The following is a 12,282-nucleotide window of genomic DNA, read 5'->3' as shown; positions in this document are numbered from 1 at the left end:
TCAGCTTGAGGAGACGGCCATGTTTCTCTGCAGAGGTTCCAGGTCAACATCAGCGTTTTTCTGCTCGCTCTCAGCGGAGTACAGGTTGTTCTCCTGGATGTAGCGAACTACGGGTTCTGGCGTCAGGTACCTGACACTCTGTCCCCGCCGCAACGCTCGCCGCAAACGAGTGGCCGAGATCTCGTTTGTCACCCATTGGCGGACCACGTGGATGTTCTTACGATGCCTCCATAGAGCGTCAGATTTGTGGATGACCTCCTCAGCATCTGTCTCGTGGCGGCTGATGCAGACCATGCCATAGAGACCTAGGATCTCAGCCACGTCCTCCTCCTTCCAGAGATTTGGAGTCTGGAAGGAGTCCAGGACGTCAGCCCCGAACAGCAGCATCAGCCGTGGGCTTTGCTCCTCCTTTGCACTCTTTCTCCTTCTTTGAAGCTCTTTGTTCCGCCCTGCCGCTACCTGTTCCCCGAAGTGATGCCGCGCTACTTTAACCGTCTCCATCCACTTAGGCTGTTCGCTCTCCCAGGGTTCTACTGTGATCCAGTCAGAGTCTTCTATGGCCAGTTGGGCCATCTGCACACGGTGGCGGGCTTCTATCAGGCCCTTCTTCTTATAGCCGTCACCCACTGGAGAGATGATGCCTTTCACCACCTTGTATGGGCCCATGTCTTCCAGATAGTCTCTGGCAAGCTCAAACATCCTCAGGTGCATGTTGGTTACGGGGTTGAAAGAGCCACAGGACAGCAGCACTACTTTGGTTGGATGCTGGGACTCCATTGTCTTTGGACTGATTCTCTGCTCTAATGGCTCCTCTTCTTGTGTGACTTATACGTACGTATTGGGTGTATGCCCCTGGAGGAAAGGCAGACTAACTTTAAAGCATGCTACGCTTTTACCTTTGATCTGCCTCGACACTCATGTCATCACTCTGACACCAGTCTCGTTCAAGGAGTTGTCCAAATATGGCATGATACTGGCATTCAAGCACTCTGATCAGAATATGGGGTAACCATGACAACCTAAGAGTCAAGTACAGAGTACAGACACACACATGTGTGTCTCTGTGTCCTTTCACTCATGCCTATATGGAGTTCCTCACTGACATCATCAATATATAATTTGCCCAAATATTCCACAATGCTCCACATTTGGCCTTCAAATACTCACTGATTTACCCTAGAAAGTATGTTTTACCAATGACCTGTTTTACCCTTAGCAACCGCCTATTATACCCTAGCAACCACTGATGTATGAATTTATCATGTCAACCATCCGTTTCCCGTTAGAAACTACCTATTGCACCAGAGCACCTACGTCGCACCGCCGATCAGACCGAGGGGGCTTTGTCAGAGTACCCATTGTATAGTTTGTCTGTCTATATGGGCATAGCGGTCTGATGTGGCAATGGACAACCGGATCTCCATAATATGCCTATATATGGGTGTATCAGGTTTGTTTGTGGTTATGTCTGAGTCATAGTCGAGCTTGTTTATTGTGGTTATTATGTCTGAGTCATAGCGATGTGGATTTGTTTATGGTTATACAGCAGGTTGATGGAGGTCGTGGGCTAAAACTTTGCACAAAATGTGCATAGACTGGTCCCTAGGGAGGCGCCCGAGAGGCATCCTAACCAGATGCCCAAACCACCTAAGCTGACTCCTTTCCAGGCGAAGGAGCAGCGGCTCTACTCCGAGTCTCTCTCATGTGACTGAACTTCTCACCCTATCTCTAAGGGAGATGCCAGCCATCCGTCTGAGAAAACTCATTTCGGCTGCTTGTATTCGCGACCTTATTCTTTCGGTCATGACCCACACTTCATGACCATAGGTGAGAGTAGGAACGAAGATTAAGGAAAGAAGAAGTGGAAGTAATATATATATATATTTAAATATATTTATTTTGGTGGCAAATCTTGTTGGCTGGAGTTTGGGTGTATAGTTTTTAACCAAAACGGAGGGCGCCATAATAGAGCGTCGAAGTCCTGACGTCACTTGCTCATCCCCTCGATTCCCCTGGTTCACTGGCAATCGAGCACGGGGCTAAATATGTATTTCTTTACAATGTTTTATAGTAGGACTATAGTAAATAATAAAAGAAATACATATTTAGCCCCATGCTCGAATGCCCCGTGCAAAAACAGCTAAAATCCCTAAAACGAAAGAAAGCACTAATTTTACTTTCTCTAATAACAACCTAAAACATGAACCTTTGTTGAAAAAAACCTAATCAAAGTATCAAAATACACTTACAGTACCAAGCGTAAAAAAGTACTCATGCCAGAATAGCACATTTCATAATCATATTATTATTGGATAGTAATATATTACTCATCACTTTTTAATGACTTTATGTGCTTTTGCACTGTAACCTTTCTCTTCCAGCCCATATTTGAACCTGGTGTGCTGACATTGTTACCATATTGAACTAATAGAGCACTGAATGGATATAAAGAATCAAGAATCTGCCTCCGAAATAGTAACATTTTCACCAGAAACACCATGAAACCATTCATCAGTGAATGGATGTTTTGCATCAATAATCTAAAGATAACTACTAAAGCTGCTAAATGACTGTATTCAAGTAAAAAGGTCTAGAGAGTAAAAGAAAATAATTGTACAATTTAGTCACTTTCATCTCTGCCTTCTTCTCTAACCAAGAGAAGGCTATATTGGGGCTTTCTCCAGCCTGATTTATAATTGTGCCATTTACCAAACATAGCAGCTCTTCAAGTACTGCAAGGCATTGTGAGCATCATTGGGTTATTTTGTTTCAGTGTGTCCAGTTTTCTTTCTTTCTTTCTTTCTTTCTTTCTTTCTTTCTTTCTTTCTTTCTTTCTTTCTTTCCACTGCCAGGTCATTCGTCCCTCTTCACCTTTCCCCTGATTTAATTTCCTCCCCATCTCTCTCCTGGTCCAACCCTCCTCCCTTCTGCCTTGCTTCCCTTATCATACATACTGTACCTCAGTCCTTCTTTACTCACTCTCTCTCTCTCTCTCTCTCTCTCTCTCTCTCTCTCTCTCTCTCATTCCTACTCTCTCACGCTCTGCCTCCAAGACCCCCCCCCCCCCCCACACACACACACACACACACACACACACACACACACACACACAGACTCTCCCCCACCCCCTCCACCCTGTGGTAATTGATAGCGAGAGGTGCTGTTATTTCATCCAAAGGGCCCAGTAAACAAAACTGTCTCTGACAGAAGCAATATGGAAATCTCAGGGAACCGGGCAGCGAGTTATGGTCGGTGTCAGGGCGTGTGTGTGTGTGTGTGTGTGTGTGTGTGTGTGTGTGTGTGTGTGTGTGTGTGTGTGTGTGTGTGTGTGTGTGTGTGTGTGTGTGTGTGTGTGTGTGTGTGTGTGTGTGTGTGTGTGTGTGTGTGTGTGTGTGTGTGTGTGTGTGTGTGTGTGTGTGTGTGCTTGATCGCACGCGTGTGTGACACACGTGTGTGCGCACCTCTGGGTGATCCTAGCCGTTCCGCGTAATAAACTTTAAACAGGGCCAGCCATTAACTGCAGGGGGGGTGGGGGGGGGGTGGTGATATCAAGGCCAAATTGACATCAAATGGTCTAAATTAGACTCACTTGTCTCCATTGATTTACAATGGGCCTGTAGATTGCATCAGTTGCGGGATTGGGAGGGAGGAGATGCGAAGGGGGGGATTGTGGCTCTGACCGAACTCTTGGCGACTGCTGCGTCACAGCCATGGTTTACAGTACACTGTACAGTGACACCAGACTGACTGTCACAGCCATGGTTTATACTGTACAGTGACACAGACGGACTGTCACAGCCAGGGTTTATACTGTACAGTGACACAGACGGACTGTCACAGCCAGGGTTTATACTGTACAGTGACACCAGACTGACTGTCACAGCCAGGGTTTATACTGTACAGTGACACCAGACTGACTGTCACAGCCAGGGTTTATACTGTACAGTGACACCAGACTGACTGTCACAGCCATGGTTTATACTGTACAGTGACACCAGACTGACTGTCACAGCCAGGGTTTATACTGTACAGTGACACCAGACTGACTGTCACAGCCAGGGTTTATACTGTACAGTGACACCAGACTGACTGTCACAGCCAGGGTTTAAACTGTACAGTGACACCAGACTGACTGTCACAGCCAGGGTTTAAACTGTACAGTGACACCAGACTGACTGTCACAGCCAGGGTTTATACTGTACAGTGACACCAGACTGACTGTCACAGCCAGGGTTTATACTGTACAGTGACACCAGACTGACTGTCACAGCCAGGGTTTATACTGTACAGTGACACCAGACTGCCCCCCCCCCTGTCAAAAATAGCTCTCATCTTTCGCTTTCTCTATAGTAACAAACTAAGGTTGTCTTTTAAGTGGTTAAGTGATATTGATCAATTCCAAATATAATCAAAGTATCCTGTGGCATCCAATTTGAGAACTAAAATAGCTCAAATCATTAAAACAAAAGAAAGCAGCAAATGAAACAAAATGTATGCTCATCTTTTACTTTCTCTAATAACAACCTAAACCATGAACCTTGGTTGAAAAAAAAACAAAGTTGTCCTTTAAAGGAGCATTCAGTGACGTGCACCAAGGCCCACCCCCACTCCATCATGATTGGAGGAAGGCCCCTCTCATCCTGATTGGATGAAGGCCCCTCTCATCCTGATTGGAGGAAGGCCCCTCTCATCCTGATTGGATGAAGGCCCCTCTCATCCTGATTGGAGGAAGGCCCCTCTCATCCTGATTGGATGAAGGCCCCTCTCATCCTGATTGGAGGAAGGCCCCTCTCATCCTGATTGGATGAAGGCTGGGCAAAAGGTTTTTTGACCGCAGGGGTCAACTGAGAACTCCTTATCAGCACACTCTATAGTATAGGTAGGATTATCCGGGGGAAAAAGGGATATTTGAACTAAGTGAAATCACTGAATATACCTTTAAGTCCTTTAAGGAAAGGAGAGGAGAGGAGAGGAGAGGAGAGGAGAGGAGAGGAGAGGAGAGGAGAGGAGAGGAGAGGAGAGGAGAGGAGAGGAGAGGAGAGGAGAGGAGAGGAGAGGAACACAAGAACGAATAATTAGGAAGAATAAGGCATGGGCCGTGGGCAGTGTTTGAGGCCAAGTGTGTGTTTGTTTAGTCATCTGTGTGTGTGTGTGTGTGTGTGTGTGTGTGAGAATCCACCTCCAAATTGAACACAGGCGGTGTGTAACGCAAGAGGGAATTATCGATTGTCTCTCTCTTACACACACACACACACACACACACACACACACACACACACACACACACACACACACACACACAGTTTATTTTCCTGTCTGATTTAAGGTGTCTGCCATATCGTGTTCTAGCGGTGCATTAATATGACAACAGTAACCAGCTCTGAAGGACTCTCTCGCTCCCTCTCTCTCTCTCTCTCTTTCTCTCTCTCTCTCTCTCTCTCTCTCTCTCTCTCTCTCTCTCTCTCTCTCTCTCTCTCTCTCTCACACACGCACACACACTCAGTGTGTGAAGCTGACATATATCACCATACTGCAATACATTACCATCAGTGCACGCACGCACGCACGCACGCGCACACGCACACGCACGCACACGCACACTCTCTGTTGAGAAGGACCAAGCAAACCACTGTATGACTGCTGGTTGGATAGGTTGTGTGTGCCCTTGGGCATTGATTAGGACGCAGATGACAATGGTGGCGAGCGAGGACCATTCATTCTCCTTAATGAACATAGCGCTAAACATCTGGGCTGTGTGTGGTTTCTGTAATAAGCTGAATATAACAGGGACAACCTTGTAATTGTATACATCATAAACGTTCACAGTGTACTATATATGACTGGTCTAATTAGACAGATACCAAACCAACGTTTCTTAAGAGATGCTCTGTTTAGTTTAGCCGCTCAACTTGCATGCATAGTGCACACGGTGTAACGTGGAACCTGTCTCTGCCCAACTGTGGTTAGAAACAGTAATGCAGATCAGAAGTATAGTATAGTTAACCAAACTTATCTGGTCACATTCTAAGGAAATAAGTGCAGTGACATTACACTAGTTCATAATCAACATATAAGAGATGTGAAAGTATATACAGTATAGGAACTAACCAACGATATAATAGCATTCTCATGACGGTCAGCCACTATAGCGACCGACGAGCATGCAGGTAGTTAGCATTAGCAACAGGTAGCCAATTTTAGATTGAACACACAAACCCCATGACATGACACGCTATGACAACAGGTTATCATAGCTGTTATAATCTGATCTCCCATGGCTGTGTACTTGTACGTGAGAGCACAGTGTACTTGATAATGTATTGTGTACTGACTGAACTGTAGCATACTATAGAGACATCTCAGACAGCAAGGTCAGCTTGCTGCAGTAAGCGGTTGTTATGTCTCAAGTGTTGTGTCACGTCATTAGGATCCAGCTATATATTTCCAGCATGTGTGTAATAAACTTGGAACCTTTTAGCGTGATACTGTCTCGTGTCGCGTTATTGTTCTCCCGGGCCTGCCGACCGCCGCCGCCGCCGTACCGAGGTATACTTCAACCGGATTGTCACACACCACCCTGCCGGCACACACTACCTGTCTGTCAAACCAGATGAGGGTCCAGTACTTAGAGTTTTACAACAATAGCATAGCGACATTAGGAAAGAACTTACGTTGTCATACATGCACACAGGCACTCTGCTGTGTAGCAAATATAAACAAGTATAGGACTTAATACAATACTGTGGCTGAATTCACTTTTACGATGGATGGCTTCACTTCCCGTCTTTTTTTCTTGCGCGAGATGAGAGACAGTCTTTATCAACGTGGCACGCTGTTGTCTCGCGAGGGGCGGCACATTCTCTCAGGCGTACACGCACGCACGCACACACACACACACACACACACACACACACACACACACACACACACACACACACACACACACACACACACACACACACACACACAGTGTAGTCTAGTCTAAGGATGAGCAACTCTTCCCGCATGCACTGGCCTTAATTGGATTCTAATGTATCCAGCTTGCTCCAGTGGGCAAATAGATGGTTACAGCTTAGAGAGAGAGAGAGAGAGAGAGAGAGAGAGCGCATAAGTGATGGGAGAGAGAGCTTGACGGGGCAGAAGGAGAGGGCGATGAAGGGAGGGAGAGATCGATGAAAAGACATGGGAGGAGAGAGACGGAGAATTAGTGGAAGAACCACAATTACTTAAAATCATTGGACTCAGAAATCCCACGCCTCTGCTGCTTGTGAATGATAACTTCATGCTGCATGCATGGGAAAAGATGCTGACACGGTATGAGGTGTGAGGACGGACGCTCTTCATGTTTCACGGCTCATAATCAATCAATCAATCTCCTATACTGGTTAGAGTGATAGTAAATTAAGGTCCTCTCCGTAGACTATGCATTGAAGCTGACCGCTTTCTCAAATATAGCACCGCTGCTGTGAATTCAGCCCAGCGCGTTTTGACGGAAGACAAATTGGTTGGGGGTCACATTTTAGTGGAAACTAATTGACCCATTTAGACCTGAGGACGCATCTGTGTCGCCTTTGCTTTTAACCACTTTGACAAACGTTTAGCTGTTGAAATATAGCAGATCTATTGCCGCGCTGTGAGCTTGTAGATCTCCTTTTTTTATCTGGAAAATGTGTTCAAATCTTTGAATATATATTCTTTCACAGTGAACGTTTTTAACTCATATCTTTGCATCTGGGAGGTCCCTGGAACAACATATTTTCAGATAGGGGTCGGCGGCCAATTACATATCATTTTAGGTGTGGGGGGGGGAAATTAAAAAACTTCAGTGCACGTAGGCACAATGCAAGGAATAAATGCATTCGCCATGTATCCGAAGTAAGTCTAATCCAATCATTTTTAGATTTCTCCAGTTTAATCCTGAGTTTAAGTTTTGTTGTGTTCAAGATCTGATTTTAGGCATGTTTAAGCCTCCAGGAAAATCCGTGTTGAGGTTCTTAATCCACTGTTTTTCATTAAAACGTCTTTGTCCTACTGTCCAGTTGGGATTGTGTTGAAGTCCAGCGCATTTTAGAGCTTCAATGCCATGAGCCATGAAATGTTGCACAAACCTTGTGGTTGTCTTTTTTCCATTGTTAATATTGTACCTGTGTTGTCCCAGCCTTGTACCTATTGTTTTACCCGTTTCTCCGACATATTGTAAACCACATTTGTCACATGTGATTAAGTAAATGCAGTTGCTGGTTCTGGTTGTTATTTGTTGTTTAATCTCTAATATGCGTTTTGTAGTTCTATTTTTGACTAATTGTTTGGGTTTGAAGTATTCTGGTCCCTCGCGTGCTGGTGTGTTGATTTCTTTTAGCTTGCTGTGTACTAGATAATCTTTAAGGTTTTTGTTTTTTCTGTAGGCCGATATAATTTTATAATCTTTTAGAAGATCATCCGTTCGGTTCTCAAAATTCCTTTTTATTCTGTTGTTGGCTAGTGTGCTCTGTGTTGAATAACTGGTTATCAGGGCTAATTTAGGGCCTGGATCTCGCACTCTTACTTCTAAGAAGGTACTTTGAGCTTTCCGGAGGAATGTCCTAGTGTAACCTCTTAGTCTGAGAGCCTTAAATAGTGTTTTACAAGCTATTTTGAAATCACTTCTTTGCGTGCAAATCCTATGGAATCTTAGTAGTTGTGATTTGACTATCCCTGTGTAAGAGTGTGTCGGGTGAAATGACGTTTTGTGTAATAGGGCGTGGGGGGGGGGGGGGGGGGAGCGAGAGATTTGATTGATTGATTGATTGAAGTATTTATCAGTTTGCAGAATTACAGTACATTTCAAGCACAACTCAATACAAAAAACTGTTAACTGTGAGTGGACGACCAATAAAGCACTGACTTGTTTACAAGAGGGTCCACCTTGTTCAATTCATCATAACATTTAGAGACATACAAATATATACACTTCTATATAGCGAAAAAACAGGAAATCATCATAAATGAGGGAAAAATGGAATTTAGTCCCACAATTGTTTGTGCCAAAACAGGGGGGGGGGGGGAGAGAGAGAGAGAGAGGGGGCATAAAGGGAGAGCGAGGGGGTGAGTTGGAGGAGGTTTGTCAGTTAGTTCCCTTGTCAAGTACTTTGGATTCCACAACAAGAGCCATTTAACCTGAAAGTGGAGAGTCTGGATCCTCTCCATCTCCTCTACACCAGCTCTCCCGTTCTCTCACATTCTTGCTCTTTCTTCTTTCTCACTCTATTTCTGCTTATTATTTATTATTATTATTGATATGTTATAATCATGAGTTGCCCATGTCTGTGTACTTGAACGTGAGACACATTGTACTTGATATGTATTGTGTAGGCCTACTGCCTGATCTGTAGCATACTTTATAGTTAGGGTACGAGAGACATCTCAGCGACAGCAAGGTCAGCCTTGCTGCAGTAGGCACGTTATTATGTCTCATATCTTGTTGTCACGTCATTATGATCCAGCACTATATATATGTTCCTGTGTGTGTAATAAACTTTGTGAACATTTAGCGTGATACTGTCGCGTGTCCCGTTATTTGTTTTCCCGGGCCCGCCGCCGCAGTTGCCGTAGGCTACCAAAGGAATAAGTCAACTGGATTGTCACACACCACCCAGCCTGCACACACACTACCCGTCTGCCAGTACCAGACGAGGGTCCAATTAGAGTTTACAACAATTATTATTTCTCACTCTATTTCGGCCTTGATATGAAAAGGGTTGAAAACCACTGTTTTAATTGGTTAATCCTTCGCATATCGGCATCTTGACAGTCCTCACGACGGGGAAGGGGGTGAGCTGTGGTTCCACGTTCAGGGAGTTTATTGTCATTCCATACAAGTAGCCTAAATACAGAGCTGAATGTGTTTCTCAGATCCTTTGCACATCTACTTTACTGTCTCCGATGATGCTGGCTTCCAACCAGTAACTTCCCAGGATTGCAGTCTTCTCGCTGTATAAAGGCTAGGACTGAGGGTTCAGCTAAAAATAGGTTTTGTGTTTAGATTTGACACGTCTACTCATTTCCCTGGCAGACAGACAGACAGACAGACAGACAGATCTCCATATGGGACACAGACAGACGGTTGAAACGGGTATTGCATACTAGGTTCCCAACTTGCATCGTTCCCAAGTAGGCCGGTGGCCGATGGGCAGCACAGGTCTAGTGTTCGTTAAGAAGAGAATGTATTTTCACATCAGGCATATCAGACAAAATGTACACTGATGCCAATATATCTGTCGTAGGCCAATAGTGACCATGATCGGTGTAGCTGTTGTTCATTGTCTTGCTCAAGGACATGTGAACAGCAACATTGGCTGGAGCAAGCACTGAACCGTTTCTGTTAGTGGTAATCATAATCTGTCACGATCTGGTGGTGGTGAGGACCCAAACGCAGGACAGCCAGGCAGGTATAGTGATCATTCAAAACCCACGGTTGGGTATTTTAATAGACAGGAGGTGAACTGAACAGAAATCACAAATACAGACTAACTAAAGCAGAGTGACACCAAACAATGAACCGACAAGGACCGACTGGGGAACAAGACTAATATACACAGGAGGGCTGATTACACATGAGAAACACCTGGGAAAGAGATGAACATAGAAGCATAACAACTAGAACAAGAACATTGAAATGCAACATCTAGATAAGCAGAACATGGAATCAAAACAAGTAGAACATAACATATAAAAACAACATCTAGATGAGCAAAGTCTGAGACCGTGATTAAATTGGTCATTAAAAAGATGTTAAGTAATTAAGACATATTCTACTTTGTTGAACATGATACAATTGGGTGTCAGTCAGTTTATAAAACACCCTGAATCACAATATTTTACCAAGAAGCATGCATGGCTTTGTTTTTGTTCAATTGGCCAAAGTTTCGTGCTAAAACTATGGGGCTGTATAGGGCTGCAGGGACCAGGAAGTGTCTAGCCCATTGTGCACAATACAGCACATTTAATGTAGCCCTATGGTGTTTCTGAATAGAAAAGTATTCCAAATAGAAAAGTATTTTTTGATAAACATAACAATAGGTGGAACACACCGATGTGCTGTTTACATGTGCAACAATAATCGGCGATATAAAGCCAAGTAAGTGGAAATTCATATATCTGTAGAATTGTTGTAGAATTGAAACAGCATCTTCATTGACCCATCTAGCTGCTGTGATTTCATTTGCATTCACATTGGTCTTCAACCAGCCAAAATTGGCACCCGGTAGCTTCCCACACAGAGTACAAAACTCCGATGCTGACCTTCAAAGCAACCAAGGCCCAAGGGTATGGCACCCCCATATCTTCAAAGTCTGACTGGACCCTACAAACGCCCCCGCGCGATCAGATCAACTGGCAGAACATTCACTAAAAACATGTCCCAGACTCTTCTCCCTTCTGGCTCCAAAACTATGGAATGAACTTCCCATTGCAATCAGAACTGCAGACTAGTCACTCTTGATCTTCCGCTATAGTCTGAAAACCCACCAGACTCCATCTTGGCCCGTAGCACTTGCACTAGCCTCGATGACCTTACAGGTGTATTGCAAAGGCTAAACGTATGTAATTTTGATAATTTAGCATTTAATTAGATTTATAAGTTAACATTTCATGTAGACTTATAGCACTTATATATAGCACTCTATATACTCATAGCTTCACTGCACAGATAATCTACTTAAATTTATGATTCTTGATGACTATATGTTTTTATAATACCTTCTATTGTTCCTATTGTTCCTCACTCTGGATTAGTCGACTGGTAAATGCCTAACTTGTAATTGATCAAATTAAAAGCCAATGTCGTATAATTTTCTATAAATTAACTAACTAAATAACTATGGTACTGTTTTCCGTCTGTCAAGTAAAAGTAGGATTAGAGTAATCGCATAACAAAAGGTCTTTTCACTCAGGCTCTGATTACAGCCTTTGAAGCTTGCTCGGAGGTGTCTATGAAGCCAGGTCCTATTGTTTGATTACAGGAACATGTGTTTGCATAGTCCTTTGACCAAAGGGGAGAGGTTTTAGAAATTAACAGTTGGTCAACATTTGGTACTGATAGAAATCCACAGTTAAAACTCAATGATTATATAATAATCTAAGACTCTAACTATTTGGAGTGAGTTTAAAGTCTCCTGTAAAAGGTATGATAAAAAACATAGGGTTTCGTCATGTTGGTGCTTAGTTTTAATTCCACTGGTTCACACTGTTCTTAATTCATTTCATTTAGAGTGTTCAGTTTTACCTTATAGTTCCGTAACATTT

At 43.8% G+C, this 12,282-nt stretch overlaps 1 protein-coding gene across 1 annotated transcript; it reads right to left on the bottom strand.

The window, feature by feature from the left end:
- On the bottom strand, nt 1-777 carry LOC310871827 (nicotinamide/nicotinic acid mononucleotide adenylyltransferase 1-like; the record flags this gene model as incomplete). Its single annotated transcript, XM_083783463.1, has 1 exon — nt 1-777. One exon carries the CDS (start codon nt 775-777, stop codon nt 1-3), a length of 777 nt encoding a protein of 258 aa, XP_083639589.1.
- Nucleotides 778-12,282: the final 11,505 nt, after the last annotated feature.

The sequence above is a fragment of the Protomyctophum parallelum genome (assembly GCF_964188405.1).
Source record: "Protomyctophum parallelum genome assembly, chromosome: 15".
Classification (NCBI taxonomy): Eukaryota; Metazoa; Chordata; class Actinopteri; order Myctophiformes; family Myctophidae; genus Protomyctophum; species Protomyctophum parallelum.
This window is presented reverse-complemented; position numbering and strand designations above follow the sequence as displayed.